Below are 24,780 nucleotides of genomic sequence, written 5' to 3' on the forward strand. Positions count from 1 at the left end.
TAACCAATTTGCTGGGAAAAGACCATTATCTTCTAGGGCAGAAAACCCATCCAAACAACAGCGACAATTTCACATAAATATTGGGGAAACCCAAGTGCAGAACGTAGATGATGAGGCTAACGCTTACGCAAATGCATATGCAAACGCATACGCCGCCGAAGCTTATGCCGAGGCATACGAGCAGTGTATGAGTGAACAGGCCTACTATGCTGCTGTAGAGGAGCAAGGTATCGTCGAAACACCATACGAGAACGAAGCAACCACAGACCAGATTCAAGTAGAAATTTCTGACAAGTCTGACGTCCAACCAGAATTACATACAGTCTTCCTTAGTAACCAACGCAAAAAAGAACAAAGAAGCTTTTTTCGCTAATTCTATAGGCGGAAAAATAGCCATAACCCATCACATATTTCTGTATCTTTTTAATCTCAACACTCCAATCAGATTTTTCGTATTGCACTAAAGCAAGAAGTCGAAAAGCAGATATCAGAAATGCTTGACGACGGAGTCATTAGACCCTCTAGATCAGCGTATAACGCTCCAGTATGGATCGTACCAAAGAAATCTGATGCCTCAGGAAAAAAAATACCGACTAGTAATTGATTATCGCAAGCTAAATTTGGTCACAATCTCCGACCGATACCCAATGCCAGAAATAGGGGACATCATAGAACACTTAGGGGACAATATATTCTTCACGGTCCTCAACCTCAAAAGTGGTTTCCACCAAATTCCTTTGAAGGAAACAGACATAGAAAAGACAGCATTTTCTGTTAACGGAGGGAAGTACGAATTTACAAGACTACCTTTTGGTCTCAAGAATTCCCCTTCAATATTCCAAAGAGCCTTAGATGATATTCTAAGGGATCATGTTGGAAAAATCTGCTACGTCTACATTGATGACATCATTGTTTTCAGCAAAACTGAAAACGAACATGCTCATCACCTAAAACAAGTCTTCACGACTTTACTTAACGCTAATATGAAAATCCAAATGGACAAGTGCGAATTTTTCAAAAAAGAAGTAAATTTCCTAGGACTCACCATTTCAGACAGTGGCGTTAAGACAAATCCAGAAAAGGTTGAAGCGATTTCCCCATACTCAAAACTCTGAAAGAACTACGATCGTTCTTAGGCCTCTCGGTTATTACCGTAGATTCATAAAAAATTATGCAAAACTAGCTAAATCCCTTACCACTCACCTCAGAGGTGAAGATGGTCGTATATCAGCAAAAGCATCAGATAAAGTACAGATAACGTTAGATAACAAGGCAATAGAAGCATTCAACAAAATAAAGCAAACTCTTTATTCTAATGACGTAATTTTAAAATACCCAAACTTCTCTAAAGAATTCCACCTAACAACCGATGCTTCGAATTACGCAATCGGTGCAGTCATTGAACAAGAAGGCAGACCCATTACTTTTATATCACGAACATTGTCAAAAACAGAGGAGAACTATGCAACAAACGAAAAGGAAATGCTAGCCATAGTTTGGGCATTGCAAAACCTTCGAATTTACTTGTATGGAACTGTCAAAGTTATTATATTCACAGATCACCAACCAATAACCTTTGCTCTAAGTAATAAAAATCACAACGGGAAATTAAAATGTTGGAAGAGTTACTTAGAAGAGTTCAATTACGAGTTAAAGCATAAGCCAGGAAACACTAACGTAGTAGCAGACGCTTTATCAAGGAACCCAATAAACGAAGTCAATAGTACAGAAACCACAGTTATGAGTGATGAAAGTTCGTCACACAATCTCATCCCCACGACAGAAACACCTATTAACGTTTTCAAGAATCAGCTATTCATAGTAATCGGCGAAAAGCACGATTATAAATTCGAAATTCCCTTCCCTACATACCATAGGCATACAGTAACACAGCCCCACTTTACCGAAGACGAATTAATTGACATTTTTAAGAAACGACTTGACCCAAGACTTATAAACGGCAATGCAAACGGAACTTTCAAAATTATTCACGTATTTGACATTTCAGAATATGAAAAAATCTGCGGAACTTTCGAAGAAACCCTTAACACTATAAGCACCTCACACCAGATGTACCCACTGCTAAATTATGAACTAAATAGCGTCAGAAATGACTTGCGTAGACTCAAACCAGTGACCATGAGGTTTTAATTACAAAAATAAATGAGCAACTAGAAAATAATAATAAACAAGTAGTCATCAATAGAGTATTGCAAGATAGAATCAATGAAATCACACAACCCTCAAATAACATAATGAAAATTGTAAAAGATCATTCTAGCATTCAAGAAGAAAAAATCACGTTTTTTAAATACAAGCTCCAAATCTTTAAAGACGATTTAACTAATTTAATTCATGCCATAGACTGGGCAAAAACAAATACAATAAACTCAATAATATTGTCAGAATCCGAAGGCAAAATAATAGAGCAGATACTAGAAAGAGAAAAAATCATGTTCTTAAATGCAGAAGAATTTTTAGAATTTAGCCAAATAAAAATCGCAAGTAATGGAAAAAATATACTCTATATAATCAACATACCTTTAATCTCATATGAAGTTTGTACAACCATGTTAATTAAGACAATTAAAAGAAAAAATTATATCAATGAAATAAAATTCGAAAATATTGTAAAATGCGAAAATTCAATCTATGCTATAAGAGACTAATGTGAGTCGCATAATGTTTTTTAAATCCAAAAACCGCTTTCGAATATTTAATTTATACACTTTATGGGGTTTGCCACGCCTCCTTCTACCTGTTACATACATTTCAACAAAGCCATTATACCCTGATTTCCCATTGAAAATATATAAGCGCACTATCAGCCTTCATATTAAAATACGTGCTTTATGCTTGAACGCTCGAAGCGCACTAATCTAGGCGTAAAATTTTTTTACTACTCAAGCCTCATGCAACGGAGCCGAGCAAATACGAAGTGTTGACACGAAAATATATGCATGCAAAAACTCGTGAGCCTCGTCGCGGAAATGCTTTGGTTAACTGTTGTATTGCTCCTTACGTCTTATTTATTCTTTTTACTAAAGGCAGGGAGATATGAGATATTGAGTGCATGCGATCTCAACACATTGTATGCCTATCACTCACTCACTCAGTCTCAATTCGAGTGCACTCTATTTTGCTAGGTTATGAGTGCGGTCATGCAGCTCTCTAATAAATATTTATATTTGCTGTGAACCCTCCAATTTACCTGTGAGTTGTACCATGAAAAACTTACCTTTAGTTTTTTATTATATACATCATTCCAATCAATGTTCTTGAACCAGCGATGCCTCTTAACGTCATCAGCACCATTCTGTGGATTTAATAAATATAAAATTATTAATAAAATATTACTCACAATAAAAAGATATCGGATAAGTTATCGGAAAATTACAATACAATAACTTCTTGTATCTTCTGAGATGAAAAAATTCCGGTAAGCTTTAATGCTATATATGAAGTTAAAACAAGTAAGAACGTTGCAATCGGGCGATACCGATAGCAGAAGACTCATTCACAGCCCAAACGCTGTCAACCAGAGTATATAGTGCAATTTTCAAGTCTAGTGCGCAGCAAAAAACACGGCATGACGCCATTAAAATTGGAAAATCATCGATGGCTATTGCATTCAAATTACATACATATATAATATATACAATTTTGATTTTTATTATATACTAGCTGGCCCGGCAAACGTTGCATTGCCCTCTATATTATTTCTAGGTATTTTGTATTTTTGAGTATTCGCTAGAAAATGTGATTCTAGTTTCGCCATAAAGCAGGGAACGCAATGGCTCTGGTGGCGGGACCACTAATGGCAATGTCACTTTACCACTAAGGCAGCACAAACCGGGCGTTTCACCAGCAAAATTCAATGCGCCACAATGCTGGCAAACAACGTCCATTGGACCAATGCAAACTAAACGATTCAAGCTGTAATCAATGGTGCAATCATATCGAAACGCTGCTCGATTCAAATCAATCCTTGAACCATTTCTTATTGCCATTTCACGGGCTGCCTCTCTTTGAGAAGCACGAATTAAGGCCCTTCTTTGCTGGGTACTAACGCGGAGCCTTTCTCGGGCGATTTCTCACTCTTCGTCAGATAATTGACTCGCGCTATTCCGTTGCCTAATTGCATTATGGGTCCGCCGGGAAAGATTAGATCTTCTAGGACGCGGCATTTTTATTAATAGTAATACTGCCCTCGCACAAAACCATATAAAACAAGTAAGAACGTTGCAGTCGGGCGTTACCGACTGCGGAATACTCATTCACATCCCATCAACAATTTAGTAGTTAAGTTTCGTTCTAATACTGTAGAATATACAGGTTTTTCCGATTTGCCACGCCCCAACTGGGCGTAGACACCTCATTTTTGGTCAGTTTTTAGAAAGAGATAACGTTACCCTAACTGCAAAGTTTGAATGCTTACCCTAAAAAAATGTGAAAATTACAGGGTATTTTTCGATATGCCACGCCCCTAAAGAGGCGTAAAAATTATTTTTGGGGAATCGATAGAGGAGGCTACCAGTAACTCAACTATCCAAATTTGAAGCTTCTAGCTATTATACTTTAGGAGATATAAACTTTTGCGGTTTGCCACGCCCCCTGTGGGCGGACATATATCCGACAAAACTTTTTGGTCTTGGGTGATCAGTCCGAGTATATATACAAAATTTGAGGTCTCTGCCATCAATAGTGTCCAAAATATAGGAGAATTTAAAAAATCACTATATCTTCAGGTCCGATTTGCCACGCCCCCAACGGGCGTAGACTTATAATTTATCTTCAGACTTTATAGAATCATACCATTAGCTGACGTGCAAAATTTCAGCATTCTAGGTTTACAACTTTAGGAGATACAGTTTTATCCGATTTGCCACGCCCCCAATGGGCGTAGATATATCCGCCATAGCTCGTGATCTTGGGTGGTCAACGCGGACCTACATACCAAGTTTCAGCTTTCTAGCTCTTCAACAAACATGATTTCTGGTATATCGGAAAATGCATTTTCCGATTTGCCACGCCCCTAGTGGGCGGATCGGGAAAATTTTAACACTTTATAAATCGGAGATATACACGAGTATGTGTTCCAAATTTCAAGCCTCTAGCTTCAATAGCGCCGAAATAGATTGCGTTCATACGGACAGACGGACAGACGGACAGACGGACGGACGGACAGACGGACAGACGGACGGACAGCAAGACGGACATTGCACAAAACCAATATACTGATTCACTTTCGTGAATGAGTATAACAATCGAGAAATATAAATATAAATAATTTACACAAATTTATGTTTGAGACAAATACCTGAACTTTCGAGATATTTAGCTTTTGTAAAAGTCCAAAAATATAAAAAGCCAAAAATATAATTTTTTAATAATTAACTTTTTTTTCTTTGAATTTCGAATTTTGAATTTTTTATTTAATTTTGATTGTTAGGTTTTAATCTTTTGATTTTTTTTTTTTTAATTTTTGCAGATTTTTGATTTGAAATATTTATAAAGTTTAAAAGTCCAAAAATATAAAAAGCCAAAAATTCACTTTTTAATAATTACCTTTTTTTTTTTAATTTCGAATTTTGAATTTTTTGATTTATTTTTTGAACAGTCAGGTTTTAATCTTTTGATTTTTTGGAATTTTTGCAGATTTTTGATTTGAAATATTTTTCTTTTTGACTTGGAAAAAAATTTTTTTTTGTTATTTTTTTTGTGAATAGTTTTTTTTTTTTTTTTTTTTTTTGTTGAATAGTCAGGTCTGCTCGAGGCTGTGCCGTAGACTGACTGACTACATTTGTTTATTTACTTCTATACAGGACCGAAACTGTCACTGTTGTCAAGGCTACTGAGTATAAATGGAAATTTGAATCTTTAGGGAAAAAAACGCGTTTTTCAAGTATTCGTCAAATTTTTTCAGTATTTTAAAGATCTACTGACCTACTCGTGGCGGAGACAAATCCAACAAATCAAAAACCATGAAAATTGGTCCAGCAGATCTCGAGTTATAAGTGCTTGGACACTTTTACACAACTCTCTTTTATATCTATAGATTTATATCCATACATTGGATACCGGCTTCAAGCTAACAGCAGATCAGCGCGATTTTCCTATGCTTGTGCACACACTCATCGTCTATTCTATGCGTACAGACAGAAGCGCGCCTTTTCTCACATTCTTAGAATTTCGATTGATTTCTGGACTTTCTAGCCGTTACTGTAGTTTTGTCTGATGACGCTCTCTTATTAAGCTATTCTATTTTAGCAACTGATGACTCGAGCAAAGCAGTGGCGCGGGTGCTAAGGGCGACGCAATTAATGTTAGAGTAGCGGAGGTTCGAACCACTGTAGTATGTCTCATTTAATAATATATATACCCGGCACTCAATACACTAAAATGTACACATAGTGACACTTTGTCGCTATGTAAATATACAACCAAATATATACAATAATGTAAACATAAATGCACTTGAGATGATCGGACATATATACATATATACCGCTTATATACAAGAGGCGTGAGAATAGCCGCGTCAGCACTTGACCGCTTCACAAGCCAACGGCTGCCGCTTGCAAACATATATATATGCTCACATATATATATATATGCTCATGAGCAGAGGCTCATATAGCAATTCTAATGTATATGCCCTTTGCATATACATACACACATACTACGCTCTCTCGCTCTGCTGCCTTCTGCGGCAGAGATATATATAATAAGAAATATATGTATCTTAGCTTAAGACTTTATTTCATTTTACACATTATTCAATAAACTGAACACAAACCAAACGGATGCGTTCCCGTCATTACCTTCTTATTACATGGCGACCGTCAATAGAGGAGGTTATTACACCACAGTAAAGTGTTATTTTTTTTTATTTTTTCATACATATTTCGTTTTTTATAAAGTAGACATTTTATTGGGAAGGTGCGAGCTTGACTGAATGGCACTTAATACTTTTCATTTTCTTAGTCGAATAATTTTATAAGTTTAAATTTGTTTCTTCTTAAATAGCCCTCAAATACATATACGCAAATACATACATATGTATATATAATTATATATGTAAGCCTGCACGCATAGCATCAAGCATTCCAGCCTTATACACGCGCTCATTTGTATGTGTGTATGTATGTACACATAAATGCGTGCTCTAGCATATTCTAAGAATCCCGTTGCGATTGATTTGTCTTTGCATTGTTTTTGAATTTCCAGCCGCTACACTGGCTTTTCTTTGCTATGCGGCGTCATAAGAATAATGTGATTGCGTTTTAACTACTCTTGATCGAAACGACGCGGTGGTGCTGTAGGCTGAAGCGCCGACGATCTTTATTTTAGCTATTTTGACAAACATGCTGTTTGGGTTGGGTGCCAGTTCAAATCCCGCTGAAAACACTTTTTTGTAAATTGCAAATTTTTGTTAGTTTAGCTTTTTTATATTTTATTAATTTTATAAAAATGTTTCCTTCCGTGCTCAATGCCTATTAAGCCTACTTATGTGTACATATACATAAATGTAAATGCCGATTGCCACGCCCCTAATGGCCGTAGACTCCTCAATTTTAGCCAGTTTTTAGAACGAGCAACCGGTTACCTAAATGCAAAATTTGAATTCTTACGCTCAAAAAATGTGAAAATTACAGGGTATTTTTCGATATGCCACGCCCCTAATGAGGCTTAAAAATTATTTTTGGGGCATAGAGGAGGCCACCAGTAACTTAACTATCCAAATTTGAAGCTTCTAGCTCTTAAACTGTAGGAGATATAAACTTTTGCGGTTTGCCACGCCCCCTATAGACGGACATATATCTACCATAGCTCGTTGGACGTGGGTGGTCAACCCGCGTATATATACAAAATTTCAGGTCTCTAGCATCAATAGTGCCTAAAATATAGCAGAATTCGAAAAATCACTATATCTTCAGGTCCGATTTGCCACGCCCCTAGTGGGCGTAGATATATAATTTTTTTCACCTTTCTTCATAGAATTAAAACATCAGCTTACATGCAAAATTTCAGCATTCTAGGTTTACAACTTTAGGAGATACAGTTTTATCCGATTTGCCACGCCCCTAATGGTCGGAGATATATCCGCCATAGCTTGTGATCTTGGGTGATCGGCGCAGACCTACATACCAAATTTCAGCTTTCTAGCTCTTCAACAAACATGATTTCTGGTATATCGGAAAATGCATTTTCCGATTTGCCACGCCCCTAGTGGACGGATCGGGACAATTTTAACACTTTATAAATCGGAGATATACACGAGTATGTGTTCCAAATTTCAAGTCTCTAGCTTCAATAGCGCCGAAATAGATTGCGTTCATACGGACAGACGGACAGACGGACGGACAGACAGACGGACGGACATTGAACAAAACCAATATACTCATTTCACATTCGTGAATGAGTCTAAATACGGACATATAGACAGTGCTAGATTCAATGAGCTCGTTCTTGTGATCAAGAATATATGTATATACTTTATGGGTTCGATCACGCCTTCTTTTGTATTTTACATTCTTTTTAACAAAGCCATCATAGTATACAGGTAAGAACGTTGCAGTCGGGTGTTACCAACTGCGGGATACTCATTCACATCCCATAAGCAATTTGGTAGCTAGTTTAGCTCTAATATTATAGAAAATGCAGTTTTTTCCGATTTGTCACGGCCCTACTGAGCGTAGACATCTTCTTAGAACGAGGTAACGGTAACCTAAATGCTTGCTTACGCTGGATACTGACGCCCAAAAAATATCAAAATTACATGGTATTTTTCGATTTGTCACGCCCCTAAAAAGGCATAACAACTATTTTCGGCTCATCGATAGAGAAGGTTACTAGTAACTTAACTATCAAAATTTGAAGCTTTTAGCTCTTATAGTTTCGTGATGTTGGGTTGTCGACGCAGCTTTCTAGTTTCAACTAATATGATCTCTGGTATATCGGAAAATGCATTTTCTGATTTGCCACGCCCCTAGTGGGCGAATCCGAAAAATTTTAACATTTTATAAATCAGAGATATACACGAGTATGCGTCCGAAGTCTCTAGCTTCAATAGTGACGAAATAAACTGCGTTCATACGGACAGACGGACGGACGGACGGACATTGCACAAAACCATATTGACTGATTTGACTTTCGTGAAGTATAATAATAATATAAAATAATATCAAGCCTTACCTTCATATTCCCCAGCCTCTTTGTTCTATCATTCACCAATAACTTTTTTATTAAATCTTTAGCAATGGGATCCATATGGCGCTCCCATTCAATTTTGCCGCTTAATATTTTTTCATAGATTCCAAATGGCTGCTCATCATAAAAAGGCGGATAACCCACAAGCATTTCATAAATCAATACGCCTATAAACAGATTTATAAGAATATAATATTATGAATCCGTGTAAACAGTATCATACCTAACGCCCACCAGTCGACTGCCTTATTATGGCCTTTAGATTGTATTATTTCTGGTGCTATATACTCGGGTGTGCCGCATAATGTCCACGTCCGATCACGGAGTTTCTTAGCAAATCCAAAATCGGTTATTTTTATATGACCATCCCTATTTATCAACAGATTTTCTGGTTTCAAGTCTCGATATATAATTTGCAGTGAGTGTAGATATTCAAGAGCGCTTACAATTTCTGCTGCAAAAAAGTTAGCTGAAATTAAAAATTAATAATTTATTTGACTCTAAACGAATATTATTCTTACAAGTTTGGCTAGAGAACTTCCCCGCATTTCGCAGATATGTGAACAGCTCGCCTCCACAAACATAATCGAAGATCATGTATAGGTTGGAATCATCTTTTGTAGACCATTTTCTATAAAATTAAACATTATGTTAAATTAGGATTAGTATAACCACTAACCAGAGAACACATAGACTAGACATGTAGAACTAACTTTTTCAAAACCGAAATAATGTTAGTCGGCTCGGTCTTCTGAGGCTCAAGCAGTGAAAATAAGGCACGACAAAATCAGTGCGCTGCGACTGCTGCCACGAAATGCACGCATTACCAAATGAAGCACGGCTATGCGCTCTGTTTCCCTTACTCACTCTCTCCCTCTCTTTATGCACTGTCTCTATGGTCTCTCGAATAGCAGCAGCGCACTAAAATTGCAAATTGTTCGCAACGATCTCAGCTCATTCCTTTTGAGTGAAATTTGTAAAGCGTTCGCCACGTTCATACAAACTGTTAGCGTTTTCATGATTATTTCTAAGAAGGGTATGAAATCATTGGTGCTCATAAAAATATGATTTTGCGACGGGCATGCACACACACACTCTCCCTTGCTACATGTACTATGAGCATTTGTATGCCTGTGTGCGAGGCTCTTGCTGCCTGTAGCAATTTTAAAGCCGAGCATTTGCATTTGGTTGATCTTGTGAACTGCTCACACTTACCTACATATGTTTGATTGTGCGTACGCAGGGGCCGCGATGCTCACAAATGATGGGGTAATCATTGTAGAAGCATTTGAGTGCCTTTATATGTATGTGCGTGTATGTATGTTTATGTGTGTATGCATGCGACATGCGACAAAAGTTTTTTTTTAGTTTATTCACTTTTGGGCAGTTGACAACCAAATAATTTTGGTATTTAAATTTAATTGGTATTAAGTGTTGAAAAAATCAATATATAATAAAAGTTATAAAAATCTAAGGAAATTTGAGCATGGATTCCAGACCTTCAATGGCCGCAAAGTTTAACTCCAATACGACTATAAAACCATCCGTCCGTCCGTCCGTCTGTCCTGTTTGAACGCGTCGATTTCAGAAGATATAAGAGCTAGGGACTTCAACTTTTTTTTAAATGTCCGTATTTACAGCGCGGATATCGAGCTTATCATTAAAATCGATAACTAAACCCGTTATTTTTTATCGATAAAAACCTTTGATCGAAAACCAGTTATAAAATCGAAATTTTTTTATGTATGCTTATATGCAATTTATACAATTTTGGTTTTTGATCAAATTTACCCCCCACGCGTATTTCAAGTACTAGAGTGCTTTGTGCTTTGGCAAATACATCCATATTATAATCATAATCTGAAAGTTTCATGAACATCGTATGTTCACAAGAAAAGTTATTAAACAATTAAGTTCTCATAGCAAGCACACACTGCAGACGATGCGTTTTTAGGCGTGTGTGTTTGTGTATGTGTGTGTTTGTGTGTGTGCGTGTGTCTTGTGTAAGCAGAAAAAAGCGAAAAATGATTCAAATATCTATTGCACGAAGGGTTCAAGGGATCTCGTAGTGGAGCAATCTCGACTACAGCTTTCTTACTTGTTATTGTTAGGCTACGGCTCTCGTCAAAAATGAGAGCGGTAGCGAGAGCAAAACGAAAAACTACGGAGTAGCGTAGCATTTTCAAACGCTGCTCGTAGGTCCCAACCAACTTCGTAATCGCTAGGCTCGGTATTTTTTGGGTCGGGTAATGAAAGAGAGTTTTCGGTGAGAGTTAGCAGACGTGTTTGCTTTGTGCTCTTCGAATTTGCTTGTTTTTATCAATTAAATAATTTTATTAAAGTTTACAATAATTACGGTCGGTTGATATTTGCAGATATCTATATATTCCTGTGCAAGGTTTGATCCGTGATTCGCTGTGTTGTTAATAATTGCTTTTTATACCCTGAACCAATTGAAAATGGGAAATCAGGGTATAATGGTTTTGTGAAACAGTATGTAACGGGCAGGAGGCGTGGCAGACCCCACAAAGTATATATATTCTTGATCAGCGCGACGAGCTGAGTCGATATAGCCCTGTCCGTCCGTCCGTCCGCATGAGTGCGTCGATCTCAGAAGTTATAAGAGCTAGAGAGCTGAAATTTGGCATGCATACTCGTGTGTACCATATGCAGTACGAGTTTGCTTTGTTTTTTCGATAAATCGTCCGATAAATATTTAATCGAGAATAATCGAAAAATTGATTTTGTTTTTTTAGCCTAATTTGAACATTTTTAGACCTGGAATCTTCAAATTTGCGTTGTATATAAAGTTAATCGATACAAAGATTTTGGATACCACGCCCCCTTCTCTCCCAATTCGTAAAGTCAAGTACTAGAGATTTGGGCTTTGGAATGTACACAAATATTCACCATATAATTACGCTCTGAAAGTTTCATTAAGATCGTGCGTCTACAAAAGAAATTATTCAACAAATAAATTCTCATAATATTGCCCACACTGCAGCGCAGACCAAGCGCAGTCGCTGCTTACTGCGCAGTTAGCAGAGCGCAGACTTATGCGTGCGTGTGGATGCATGTGTATGTATGTGTGTAAAAGAAGTGCAGAATGATTAGAATATCAGCTTAGAGGGTTCAGGGTATCTCCTAGTCGAGCAGTCTCGACTGGAGCCTTCTTACTTGTTTAATTTGTGAAGTTTGGTTCAGCGTCAGTTTATTATTTACATTATTTGCATTTTGCTTTTCTATTTTTTTTTTTTTTTTTTGTGCTCTTGTCCTATTTCACTCTTCATACGTTTCTTAGTGTGAGTGCTTGCATAATTGCTCTCTTTAACTAGTGTTGTTGTATTTGCCTCTCTTGTTTTTGATCTTGTGCTGTGTAAGTATACTCTCTCGCTGTGTACTTTCGTTCCGCTCTGTAACGGTTGTTTATTGTTGGACTCGCTCTTTCAACATATTAATATCATAGCTCGCAAATAACTGTTAACACTTTTTCGTTGTCTGCAAAAAAGTGTCTTTCACTGACACAGTCAAAAAAACTCAGACAGAAACTGTTTTTGTCGCGTCTGGCTTAGCTCCCTCGCGCTCTGAGGGAGACAGTTATTTCTGTTTTCGTTTCCTCAAGTCAAACACTGATCATTTGCTTGAGTTAAATGAAGCAAACGGTGAGTTGTGTTTGTATGGGTAATCACGCGCGATTGTTGCGTTCTTTTTGTATGTATGTATGCGTGTATTTACATGCACACGAAGGCAAAAACAATTTCTGCTGAGTTTTTTAGTCAAAGTGTTTTTTGCTGAGAGTCTTTGTGTGAGGGAAAATCGTGTTAGTTTTACGCGACACTCATGTGAGAGCGTCACACGAATGAGTCATTGCATTGCGTCTGAGCGAAACAGACGTGTCTGCAGTATGTAACAGGCAGAAGGAATCATCGCAGACCCCATAAAGTATATATATTCTTGATCAGGGCGACGAGCTGAGTCGATATAGCCCTGTCCGCCTATCCGTCCGTATGAGCAAAAGGATCTCAGAAGATATAAGAGCTAGAAAGCTGAAATTTGGCATGCATACTCGTATATACCATAGGCAGTACAAGTTTATCGATAACTCATCCGATAACTTTTTATCGATAATAATCGAAAAATCGACATTGTTTTTTCAGCCTAATTTGAACACTTTTAGACCTGGAGTCTTCAAATTTGCGTTGTATATAAAGTTAATGGAAACAAAGATTGTGTAATTTACAGATTTTGGATACCACGCCCCATTCGCCCCCAATTTGTAAAAAACGCATTTCAAGTACTAGAGACTTGTGCTTTGGAATGTACACATATCCATATGATTACGCTCTGAAAGTTTTATTAAGATCGTATGTCTACAAAAGAAATTATTTAACAAATAAATTCTCATAATATTGGCCACACTACAGTGCAGCCCAAGCTCAGTATACAATCTTCTTCTCAGCTGTCTCTAATTTATCAAAATGTACGCGGCTTAAACTTAAAAATTTATTCTTGCATAGTTTTAGAGCTCAATTTATCGCTTTCACTGAAACATGGTTAAGTAATAGTATTCATAACAGTGAGATACTTTCAAGTAATTTCACTATTTATAGACTTGACCGTTCTATGTATAGAGCTGGTGGGGTGTTAATTGCTGTTCGTCCCTTTATGATGCGGAGATCATAGGTGTTTAATTAACTCTCCAATCATGTTCATTATATATCACATGGTCTTATATCCCTTCCTCTTCTGATGTGCAAGTTTATGCTCAACATACAACTTGTATTAAAGAAATTTATGAGAATATTCATTTACAGATATATGATAGAGACTTGCTTCTTGTGTTGGGTGATTTTAATATTCCAAACACTTCTTGGTCATCAACTTGTAATGTAAATTACTTTATTCCAACAATTGATCAATATCTTTTTGATGAATTGTTTAACCTGTCTATGTTTCAGATGAGCGCTATTTCTAATCATATAAATCGCACACTAGATCTTGTGTTCATTAATCATGATTCGCTCATTAATGTCGTGAGAGCAATTCCTATTTTTACATTACTCTCTCTCACTTACTCTTTCTGTCTCATTATAATCTCTCCCTCTATGCGCGCACAAGCAATTGCGCAGACAAATTGAAATCTGTTCGCGACACCACAACAATTCCGTGCTACATGTATGATCGTTTTTTGCGTTTGTATGCGAACTTATCAACTCATGTACTCACACTCACATTCCCACTCTTTCAATTCTTTTTTGCTCGGCTAATTATTCTTCCTTGAGTCATATTCATATGTACGAGCGTACTCTTTCACTCAGCCTGCTTTCGGCTTAGCTTTTATGTCATGTTTTATGTATGTATATTGCAAACTGTTACTTCGAACACCGTTTTCTTGGAATTTAAGCAGCTCTCTAGTACATAGCAATTAAGAAGGCTCTAGTCGAGACTGCCCGACTACGAGATCCCCTGAACCCTTCGAGCAACCGATATTTCAATAATTATTCGTACATGCACACACACACGCTCACACACAGCCATACGCATTGACTGCAGTGGTGGCTTAATATGAGAACTTACTTACTTGTTTAATAACTTTTCTTGTGGTTGAACTATCTTCATGAAACTTTTAAATTATGAATGTAACATAAATATGTATATATTTTCCAAAGCACAAGTCTCTTGTATTTGAAATAGGCTTTTTACATATATGAGGGTGAGGGGGTGGTTATAGAGGTGAGGTTAAATTTAAGTATATATTTAAAACTAGCTGGCCCGGCAAACGTTGCATTGCCCTCTATATTATTTCTAGGTAAAAAATTGTTGAAAGCTATGTTGTTCAGGCTGGGATACACTGATAAATTTATTAATCGGATTTTCATTCAAGCACCTTGTTGTAAACGACATTCTTCGTTTTTTGGTCGGGTGCAAGAACAAATAATGCGGATCGTTTGACAACACGTGAGCATGCCACGTACAATTGACCATGAGAAAAACACGCATTTTCTAGATTGAGGCCACAAATAGTCAAAGATTGGCCCTGTGACTTGCGATCGTCATGGCGAAGGCAAGACGAAGCGGGAATTGAATTCGTTTAAATTCAAAGGGCATATCTGTTGAGCTCATCGGAATCCTAGGAATAAGAACTTCCTCATCTTTAAATTTTCCTTTGAGTATCAACGCGTGAATCACATTGCTCATCAGTTTTCTTATCACCAAACGCGTTCCATTGCACAGTTTTGGTTGGTTTAAATTTCTAAGCATGCAAATCATGGAGAATTGCTCTTTTCATAGCTGTGTTCATTTCTTGACGCCGGTCAAGTTGTTCTTCCATATTGCCCATGAAGTATATTTGCAAGAATTTTTGCTGTGCATCTTCAATAGGTTGCAATGATCCAATGCGATGGCAAATCTGGCCTTGAATCTTTAAATTCAAAGCCATAGTTATAGTTATATTTACAAACACTATTTACAGAAATCTAACAAACTACATTATTCAAAATTTTTTTTGGCAGTCATAGAAAATAAAATTTTTAACGTAAATTACCTTAAATATCCGTCTCCAATATTTTCCGCCCCAAATTATGTCATTTGGAAACAGGCATTGTATTTTTGAGTGTTCGCTAGAAAATGTCGTGATTCTAGTGTTTCGCCATAAAGCAGGGAACGCAATGGCTATGGTGACCGCTAATGGCAATGTCACTTTACCACTAAGGCAGCACAAACCGGGCGTTTCACCAGCAAACTTCAATGCGCCACAATGCTAGCAAACAACGTCCATTGGACCAATGCAAACTAAACGATTCAAGCTGTAATCAATGGTGCAATCATATCGAAACGCTGCTCGATTCAAATCAATCCTTGAACCATTTCTTATTGCCATTTCACGGGCTGCCTCTCTTTGAGAAGCACGAATTAAGGCCCTTCTTCCCTGGGTACTAACGCGGAGCCTTTCTCGGGCGATTTCTCGCTCTTCGTCAGATAATTGACTCGCGCTATTCCGTTGCCTAATTGCATTATGGGTCCGCCGGGAAAGATTAGATCTTCTAGGACGCGGCATTTTTATTAATAGTAATACTGCCCTCGCACAAAACCATATAAAACAATCGAGAAATATAAATATAAATAATTTACACAAATTTATGTTTGAGACAAACAAATACCTGAACTTTCGAGATATTTAGCTTTTGTAAAAGTCCAAAAATACAATTTTTAATAATTAACTTTTTTTTTTTAATTTCGAATTTTGAATTTTGAATTTTTTATTTATTTTTGATTGTTAGGTTTTAATCTTTTGATTTTTTTTTTTAATTTTTGCAGATTTTTGATTTGAAATATTTATAAAGTTTAAAAGTCCGAAAATATAAAAAGCCAAAAATACACTTTTTAATAATTACCTTTTTTTTTTAATTTCGAATTTTTAATTTTTTATTTATTTTTTGAACAGTCAGGTTTTAATCTTTTGATTTTTTGCAGATTTTTGATTTGAAATATTTTTCCTTTTGATTTGAAAATTTTTTTTTTTTTTTTTTTTTTTTTTTTTTTTTTTTTTTTTTTGAATAGTCAGGTCTGCTCGAGGTCAGGAGACCGTAGACTGACTGACTACATTTGTTTATTTACTTCTACACTATTGTCAAAACTGTCACTGTTACCAAGCCTACTGGGTATAAAAAAAATTTAAACATTTGGGGAAAAAACCGCGTTTTTCAAGTATTCGGCAAGTTTTTTCAGTATTTTTAAGACCCCATTCTAAACTCGTTGCGGAGACAAATCCAACAAATCAAAAACCATGAAAATTGGTTCAGCCCAAATCAAGTTATAAGCAGTCTTCACTTTTACACAACTTTCTTTTATATATATAGAAGATTTGCAGACTCTAGCTTCAAAGATGTAGAGAAATATAATTTTATAAGTGACTATAAAATACGATGTTTTTTATCGATAAAAATTCGAAGTCGAATGTACATATGTACATATGTACATCTGATGGCCACCAAACATTACGGAGATAGATATTGCTAATATACCCCCAATAGAAGCCTGCATGGGTATGCTTGCTTGTGGTCGTCTTCCAAATATACTGATACTTGCAAGAGTTTGAGCACACCAAGCATTGCTGCAAAACGAAATGAATGGTACTAGAAGTCGCCAAGTATTCTGTTTTACTTTACTTCTTACGCTTTAAGCAGAGTAAAACAAAAACCTTGACAAACGAAACGAAACAAAACGAAAAGCGAGTAACGTCACAAAAAATCGTATGGTACTTTTACTCCGCTTTGAGCGCCGTTGCTGAGCAAAAATCAGGCTAGAATTGGCTAAAAATGGAAAATAAATGCTAGAATAGCAACCTAGATTATAAAAACTAACTGATATGTTTAGAAACTAACATTTTTTTCTTTTTTGCTGAAATGCACAATGTTTTATAGTCTACTCAGTAATATGCTGCGATATTGAGTACTATATAAACTTGAAAAGATTTATGATTGCTAGATTTATGGCTATAGGCTATAACGAATTGTATAGTAAATAGCATAAACTGGCATCACTATTTACAAATTTTCGCCATGTATGCATGTATGTATGCGTGCGAAATTACGATGTATGCTGTAAATACATACAAAATTGTCAATGCCTTGATTTCTGCTTTCCTTCAATCTCTTTCGGTTAACTGTTTTTTTTTTTTTGCTTTCCTTTAATCTCTTTCTGTGAGTTGTTAAGTTTGGGTCGCTTTTTTGTGCGTGCTAAAATGAACATTGAAGAAAATTTTGAAACTAATTCCGAAAATGTAAGTATGATTTAATTACAATTATGATTGTTGATATTTATTTACTGATGGACCACTGTACATAAATATGTATTGCTTTTAAATTAGCATGGAATATTGGCAAACTCACATACCATCCAGCAATATGATGCGATCAAGACCAAATTGCTGGAAGGAATATATAAATTTAAGAACAAAAGAGGACGGAGTGAAGTCTGGAATACGCTAGGAATGGTAATGGATGAGAATGGAGAAGAATTAAAAAATATTGTTTAATGCAAGAAATGTTTCAAAATTCTGAAGTACTCTAATTGTACTTCCAATTTAGTTAAACACAAATGCTGTGTAGCAGCAAAGAACTCGTTAACTGAAAGAGACGTCCCTGCAACATGTGTCGATCCAGAAACCAAAAAGCTTATTTTAGAAGCTGCTACTGAATGGACCGTCAAAAATTGTCGGCCCTTTAATATCATCAAAGACGATGGGTTCACGAAATTACTTGCAATATTTACTAAAGTTGGAGCAAAATATGGTAGTGGAGTAAATATAGATGAAATTACTCCCCACCCGTCGACAATCTCGAGAAATGTGTCAGAGCTCTACAATTTAGAGTTTCAAAATATAAAAGCAGATGTTATTAAAGCAAAAACATCCGGCTATAGCATCACATCTGATATCTGGACGGACGAGTTCCTAAAGAGATCATATATATCGTGCACAGTGCACTATATTAGAGACGGTGCAATGCTCACCCGCCTGCACTGAAGTCGATGGGAGATGAATCAAATACAGGTAGAATAGCTTGATTAATATTCCAAAAGCTTTTTTGAAATAATGTTTATTATTTTAGGCGCAAACATTAAGCATAAAATCACAAAAATTTTGAATGATTATAATTTGGCAATGGATGACGACAAAACCATAGCAGTCACTGACCGAGGCTTCAACATGATTAACGCATTTAAAAGTGGCAGTCACATTCATTGCATAAATCACCTATTAAATAATGTTGTGGAGAAAGCATTTAAAGATATTTTAGAACTATCTGACCTGTTACTCAATTGTAATAAGATAGTAAAATATTTTTAAAAATCTGGGATAAATTCCCGACTCAATGTATCTCTCAAAAGTTTTTGTCAGACTAGGTGGAATACAGTGTATTACACTTTTTTTTTCATTATCACAAAACTGGGAAAAAATTACTACAATTTTAAAAGAGAAAAATGAAATTTTTCGCTTGGATAATGTAAACATTGACAATGTTAAATCAATTGTAAAAATTTTAGAACATTTTGAAAGGACTTCAAAAACATTGGAAGGAGAAAACTATTCGACACTACATTCAGTCATACCATACATAAATTTTTTAAAAAGAAAAACTAAAGTTGACTCAAGCGATACTGGTTTAGCTAGCCAATTAAAATCTTCTTTAACTAGCCTACTTCAAACCGTTGTGGATCCTTTTATTACGGACTATCACAAAATTGCTTTGTTTTTATTTCCCCCCACAAACAAATTGGTTAGTTTGAGTAACGCTGAAAAAGAACGAATAGTTGAACAGTGTAAAGAATTAATGGCAAACTATTGGTTAGGAAGTGACTCTGACCAAACAATATTGAAAATGACAGAGGAGCAAGAAGTATATATTGACGAAATGCCAGTTTAGAGTGACAATTTAACTGAATGTATTAACTCTGAACTTCATACATACATGTCTCTCAAAGTTTTTTACTCAGATGGGTTTAACGTTTTAGAGTGGTGGAATTTGAATAAAGAACATTATCCACTACTTTTTAAAGTAAGCTGTAAAATTTTATGCATTCCCGCCAGCAGTGCTTCGTCTGAAAGGGCTTTCTCTCAGGCCCGGTTATTAATTTCCGAAAAGAGAAGCAATATTGCCATAAACAGCGCCATGATTAATGAAGTTATGGTTTTAAACTTCAATTTAAAAAATATATATATATATAAATATTTGTTAAAAAATATGTAATGGCTAAGATTATAAAATTACGTTTATATAAATAAAATGTTGTTATTATTTTTATTTCTAAATAAAAATGTCTTTGTGCATTCAATAGTAATATGCTAAATCTAGCTTGAAATAGTCTAACGTGGCATCACTAGCTGATAGCTAAAACTCGTTCGTTGCTTCCTTTCTGTACAAGCATCTGCATACCGAACTGTTCGGTATGTGAGCAATGCTCGTTTTGTTTCGTTCGTCCACGATGCTTGGGCTTACACTATTTGAACAAAACGAAACAGTGTGAAACCAAGCACCACCAAGACACGGGTGTCTCGTTTAGCGTTTGAGACGTATTCGTGCAGGCCTCTAACCCCCAATGGTCAAACTTGGTAGCGGATCGTTAACTTTTTTCCATGGTACCACGCCCCTAGTGGGCGGATCCGGAAAATTGTAATAGTTTTTGTCTATCATTTCGATCTTAAGAAGGCACTTATTGAGTAGAGCAACAAAATATTAAAATAGGTTGTGGTCGCGTCATCATTGGCTTTAACAAGGAATTGTGCTAAATTCTGCGCAGTGACTTTCGAATGCGCCACATTCATTGCCAGTGTCAGCAGCGCATAAAAGAGAAAAAAAAAAACCAACAACAAAGACAAGTCAAAGCAAGAAAATCAATGGAAGACTTAACCCCATTGACAAACCTTCAACAGTTTTAGTTGAAAGTTATTTATATTTTTTCTTAACTGCCAGCGCAATCAACGCGCCAACTTTCCGCATATCCATTTACTACAGTATCTAGATAACTTACCTAGAATTTTTATTTTGTGACTTCAGCTGGCGTGGCGAGTGCATCAACAACCCACATTCTCTCCCTGCCCACACACACGCACACACGAGCGCGCACTCACACGAACACACATCCATCAGCATTCATAAAGTTTTCTAGTCCCTTGTCGGCTCTCTTTCTCTGACCCAATTGATCTTCCAGCTTGCCGAGCCCGCCAAGCGCAAGCCGAAGATGTCCGAGCGACAGCCGCTGCTGCAGCAAAGCGACAATCCCGATTATGAGGGCAACCGCAGCGGAAACGGCTTAATCCGACCGAAGGTACGCAGCTCACCGCCGGACAGTACGCTGGTCAATGATGGTGATGATGATGATGAGCAGAGCAGCCAGATTGGCTTCTGCTGTGTCTACTTTCTGTTCGTGGTGCTCAACATTAAGCATGTGATGTGATATTTTAAGCTGGATGTACGCATCTACCTGCTGTTGATGCTCTTGCCAATGGTGCTGTTGAATTTGGTGCGCAACCTGAAGTACCTGACCCCAGTCTCTCTGATTGCGGCCGTGTTGACGGTGGCCGGCTTAGCCATTAGCTTTTCGTATATGCTGCACGATTTTCCCGACACGCATACGGTTAAGCCGTACGCCACACCCGAAGACTTTGGCGGCACAACTGGAGTTGTCAACACGAGCATGGTCATTGTGGCCAGTCTGTACACCTCCGTTGGATTCTTTGGCTACTTGAAGTACGGTGAGAGTGTCAAGGACAGTATTACGCTCAATTTGCCTCAGGGTGATGTTCTATCACAACTGGTACGCATTTCCATGGCCGTGGCTATATTTCTGTCGGTTACCCTACAATTATATGTGCCTGTCAATATGGTGGAGCCTTTTGTGCGCAGCAACTTTGATACGACGCGCGCTAAGGTGCTACGCGTCAACGGTGCTACGGTGTTGGTCACATTTACCTTTATTTTTGTCGCCTTCATACCAGCTCAGCGTTGGCGCTCATTGCGCCGCCTATTATTGAGATAATAACCTACTACAATGTGGGCTATGGCCGGTACAACTGGATGCTGTGAAAGGATTTTCTCATATTGATATTTGGCCTGTGCGGCTTTGTGTTTGGAACCTGGGCCAGCGTGGCTCAAATTTTAAATCCGAGCATAGACTAGATAGATACCCTCTCCAATAATTTTTATGATCATGTGCGAATTTACGATAAAGGCTTTACTGTACTTTACTTCTAAGCTTTCCCGTATACATATAGGGTTTTAGTTTGCGATTTTTGTCTGGGTTTCTCTCTCTCGCTCTCAATGTTCTCCCAAATCATCACTCTCAGCAGCGCACAAAAATTGAAATTTGCTCGCGACGATCTCAGCTATTTCCTTTTGAGTGAAGAGTATACCGAAATCTTAAAATTGTTTGCCACGCGCATGCAAACAAAATGTTAGCGTTTCTATGATTATTTGTAGAAGGTTATGAAAGCGCTGCACAAACACACTTGCAGTCTCTTGGCACATGTATGACCATTTGTCTGCCTGTGTACTCTACTCTTGGTCCTTCTGGAATACCGAAGTCTTCAAAGGGCTAATCATGCTCAACAGAGTTACTTCAGTGTTTTTTCTAATATATCGTGCCAATATTTATATATACAGTGGAATCCGGTTATAGCGACATTCAAGGGACCGACGATTTTACGTCGCTATACCCGGGGGAAGCTTTAACCAGAAGGAGCAAAAAAAAAAAAATATTTTTTTCATTTTTGTTACGGTTTCAAAAATATGAGAAAAATCGTCGGAATAAGGCGATTGTCGTTAAAAGCGGAGACGTACTAAGCGGATGCTCTTTCATATAAGTTTGTATGGGGACCAACCCAAAAATCGAATTTTCGTCGACATAACCGGTTGGACGCTTTAAGCTATGTTGTTATAACCGGATTCCACTCTATATCTATATATATAAAAGAAAGTTGTGTAAAAGTGAAGACTGCTTATAACTTGATTTGGGCTGAACCAATTTTCATGGTTTTTGATTTGTTGGATTTGTCTCCGCAACGAGTTTAGTATAGGGTCTTAAAAATACTGAAAAAATTTGCCGAATACTTGAAAAACGCGGTTTTTTCCCCAAATGTTCAAATTTTTTTTATACCCAGTAGGCTTGGTAACAGTGACAGTTTTGACAATAGTGTAGAAGTAAATAAACAAATGTAGTCAGTCAGTCTACGGCACAGCCTCAGGCGAACCTGACTAATCATAAAAAAGCACATTTGTTAAAAAAAAAAATTTTGAAAAACAATACGCATACGGACAAAAGCAAAATATCTCGAAAGTTCAGGTAGGTATTGTTGAATTTGTTTTTCTCAGACATTATTTTTGTAAATAATTTATATTTGTATTTCTCGACATTATTTTTGTAAATAATTTTTATTTATATTTCTCGATTTCTCGATATTTTATGTGGTTTTGTGCGATTGTGCATATTCAGTATTACTATTAATGAAAATGTCGCGTCCTAGAAGATCTAATCTTTCCCAGCGGACCCATAATGCAATTAGGCTACGGAATACCGCGAGTCAATTATCTGACGAAGAACGAGAAAGGCGCCGCGTTAGTACCCAGCAAAGAAGGGCCTTAATTCGTGCTTCTCAAAGAGAGGCAGCCCGTGAAACGGCAATAAGAAATGGTTCAAGGATTGATTTGAATCGAGCAGCGTTTCGATATGATTGTACCATTGACTACAGCTTGAATCGTTTAGTTTGCATTGGTCCAATGGACGTTGTTTGCCAGCATTGTGGCGCATTGAAGTTTGCTGGTGAAACGCCCGGTTTGTGCTGCCTTAGTGGTAAAGTGACATTGCCATTAGTGGTCTCGCCACCAGAGCCATTGCGTTCCCTGCTTTATGGCGAAACACTAGAATCACGACATTTTCTAGCGAACACTCAAAAATACAATGCCTGTTTCCAAATGACTTCATTTGGGGCGGAAATTATTGAAGAACACGGATATAATCCGACATTTAAGGTAATTTACGTTAAAAATTTTATTTTCTTATTTGGGATAATGTAGTTGGTTAGATTTCTGTAAAAAGTGTTTGTAAATCTAACTATAACTATGGCTTTGAATGTAAAGATTCAAGGCCAGATTTGCCATCGCATTGTATCATTGCAACCTATTGAAGATGAACAGCACAAATTCTTGCAAATATACTTCATGGGCAATATGGAAGAGCAACTTGATCGGCGCCAAGAAATCAACACTGCGATGAAAAGAGCAATTCTCCAAGATTTGCAGCAAATGCTTCATGAACATCATGCATTGGTCAAGTTGTTCAAGACCGCTTTAGAGCGCATGCCAAGAGATGACTATAAAATAGTAATCAGAGCAGATAAAAGACCAGCTGGAACACATGAACGCACATTTAATGCTCCAACAATCGATGAAGTGGCAATCCTGATTGTTGGTGAAAGCTTGGAAGCACGCGATATTGTGCTTACACGACGCAGTGCTGCGCAACTACAAAGAATATCTGAAACGCACCGTTCATATGACGCTTTACAATACCCGCTGATGTTTTGGCAAGGAGACGATGGATATCACTTTAATATCAAAATGATAAATCCATTGAATGGTAAGATCAATCATTGTTTTCATTTTAACTTTATATATACATTTTATTCTGTTTGCTTTTGGTACACAAAAAAAGTTATCACTCTTAATTTAGTAGAGAGTAGCTGTAAGAGTCGTAAACCTATTAGGGGCTCTAAAATACAATTTTTACTGCATTTGTTTCAGGTGAGGAAACTGGCAAGAAGGTTAGTTCTATGAATTACTAGCAGTCCCAGCAAGCGTTGCATTGCCCTACCTTTATTTCTAGGTAAAAAATGATTAAAATGAAAACAATGATTGATCTTACCATTCAATGGATTTATCATTTTGATATTAAAGTGATATCCATCGTCTCCTTGCCAAAACATCAGCGGGTATTGTAAAGCGTCATATGAACGGTGCGTTTCAGATATTCTTTGTAGTTGCGCAGCACTGCGTCGTGTAAGCACAATAT

General features: G+C 37.0%; 1 protein-coding gene, 4 long non-coding RNA genes and 1 pseudogene across 17 annotated transcripts in view; 3 read left to right on the forward strand and 3 right to left on the reverse strand.

Annotated features, from left to right (window-relative positions):
- Pka-C3 (Protein kinase, cAMP-dependent, catalytic subunit 3) overlaps positions 1-24,780 on the reverse strand; it is a 124,191-nt gene that overhangs the window by 1,423 nt on the left and 97,988 nt on the right. For 5 of the 13 annotated variants that reach the window (XM_089468397.1, XM_089468396.1, XM_089468395.1 and 2 more), the window contains 4 exons: positions 9,735-9,844; positions 9,437-9,682; positions 9,199-9,380; positions 3,239-3,316 (listed from right to left, as the gene is read on the reverse strand). In XM_089468397.1, the coding sequence (XP_089324523.1) occupies positions 3,239-3,316; positions 9,199-9,380; positions 9,437-9,682; positions 9,735-9,844 (616 nt within the window). Of the gene's footprint in view, positions 1-3,238; positions 3,317-7,157; positions 7,411-9,198; positions 9,381-9,436; positions 9,683-9,734; positions 9,845-9,926; positions 10,109-10,712; positions 12,324-24,780 lie in introns of those variants that run through there. The other 8 variants (XM_089468393.1, XM_089468405.1, XM_089468400.1 and 5 more) reach the window with 4 other exon arrangements.
- Positions 3,650-5,562, reverse strand: LOC149269520 (uncharacterized). The gene is made up of 2 exons (XR_016270011.1): positions 5,321-5,562; positions 3,650-4,204 (listed from the first exon to the last, which is right to left on the reverse strand). It is a non-coding gene; the product is annotated as an uncharacterized LOC149269520 (long non-coding RNA).
- On the reverse strand, positions 15,754-16,601 carry LOC149269521 (uncharacterized). The gene is made up of 2 exons (XR_016269996.1): positions 16,374-16,601; positions 15,754-16,287 (listed from the first exon to the last, which is right to left on the reverse strand). It is a non-coding gene; the product is annotated as an uncharacterized LOC149269521 (long non-coding RNA).
- On the forward strand, positions 17,842-19,531 carry LOC149269522 (uncharacterized). The gene is made up of 4 exons (XR_016269997.1): positions 17,842-17,995; positions 18,083-18,208; positions 18,278-18,766; positions 18,825-19,531. It is a non-coding gene; the product is annotated as an uncharacterized LOC149269522 (long non-coding RNA).
- LOC149269523 (proton-coupled amino acid transporter-like protein acs) lies at positions 20,494-21,932 on the forward strand (annotated as a pseudogene).
- LOC149269524 (uncharacterized) lies at positions 22,670-23,422 on the forward strand. Its single transcript, XR_016270009.1, has 2 exons — positions 22,670-23,055; positions 23,206-23,422. It is a non-coding gene; the product is annotated as an uncharacterized LOC149269524 (long non-coding RNA).

Source organism: Drosophila arizonae, chromosome 4, assembly GCF_054131065.1.
Source record: "Drosophila arizonae isolate 15081-1271.41 chromosome 4, UAZ_ARI_1.0, whole genome shotgun sequence".
NCBI lineage: Eukaryota > Metazoa > Arthropoda > Insecta > Diptera > Drosophilidae > Drosophila > Drosophila arizonae.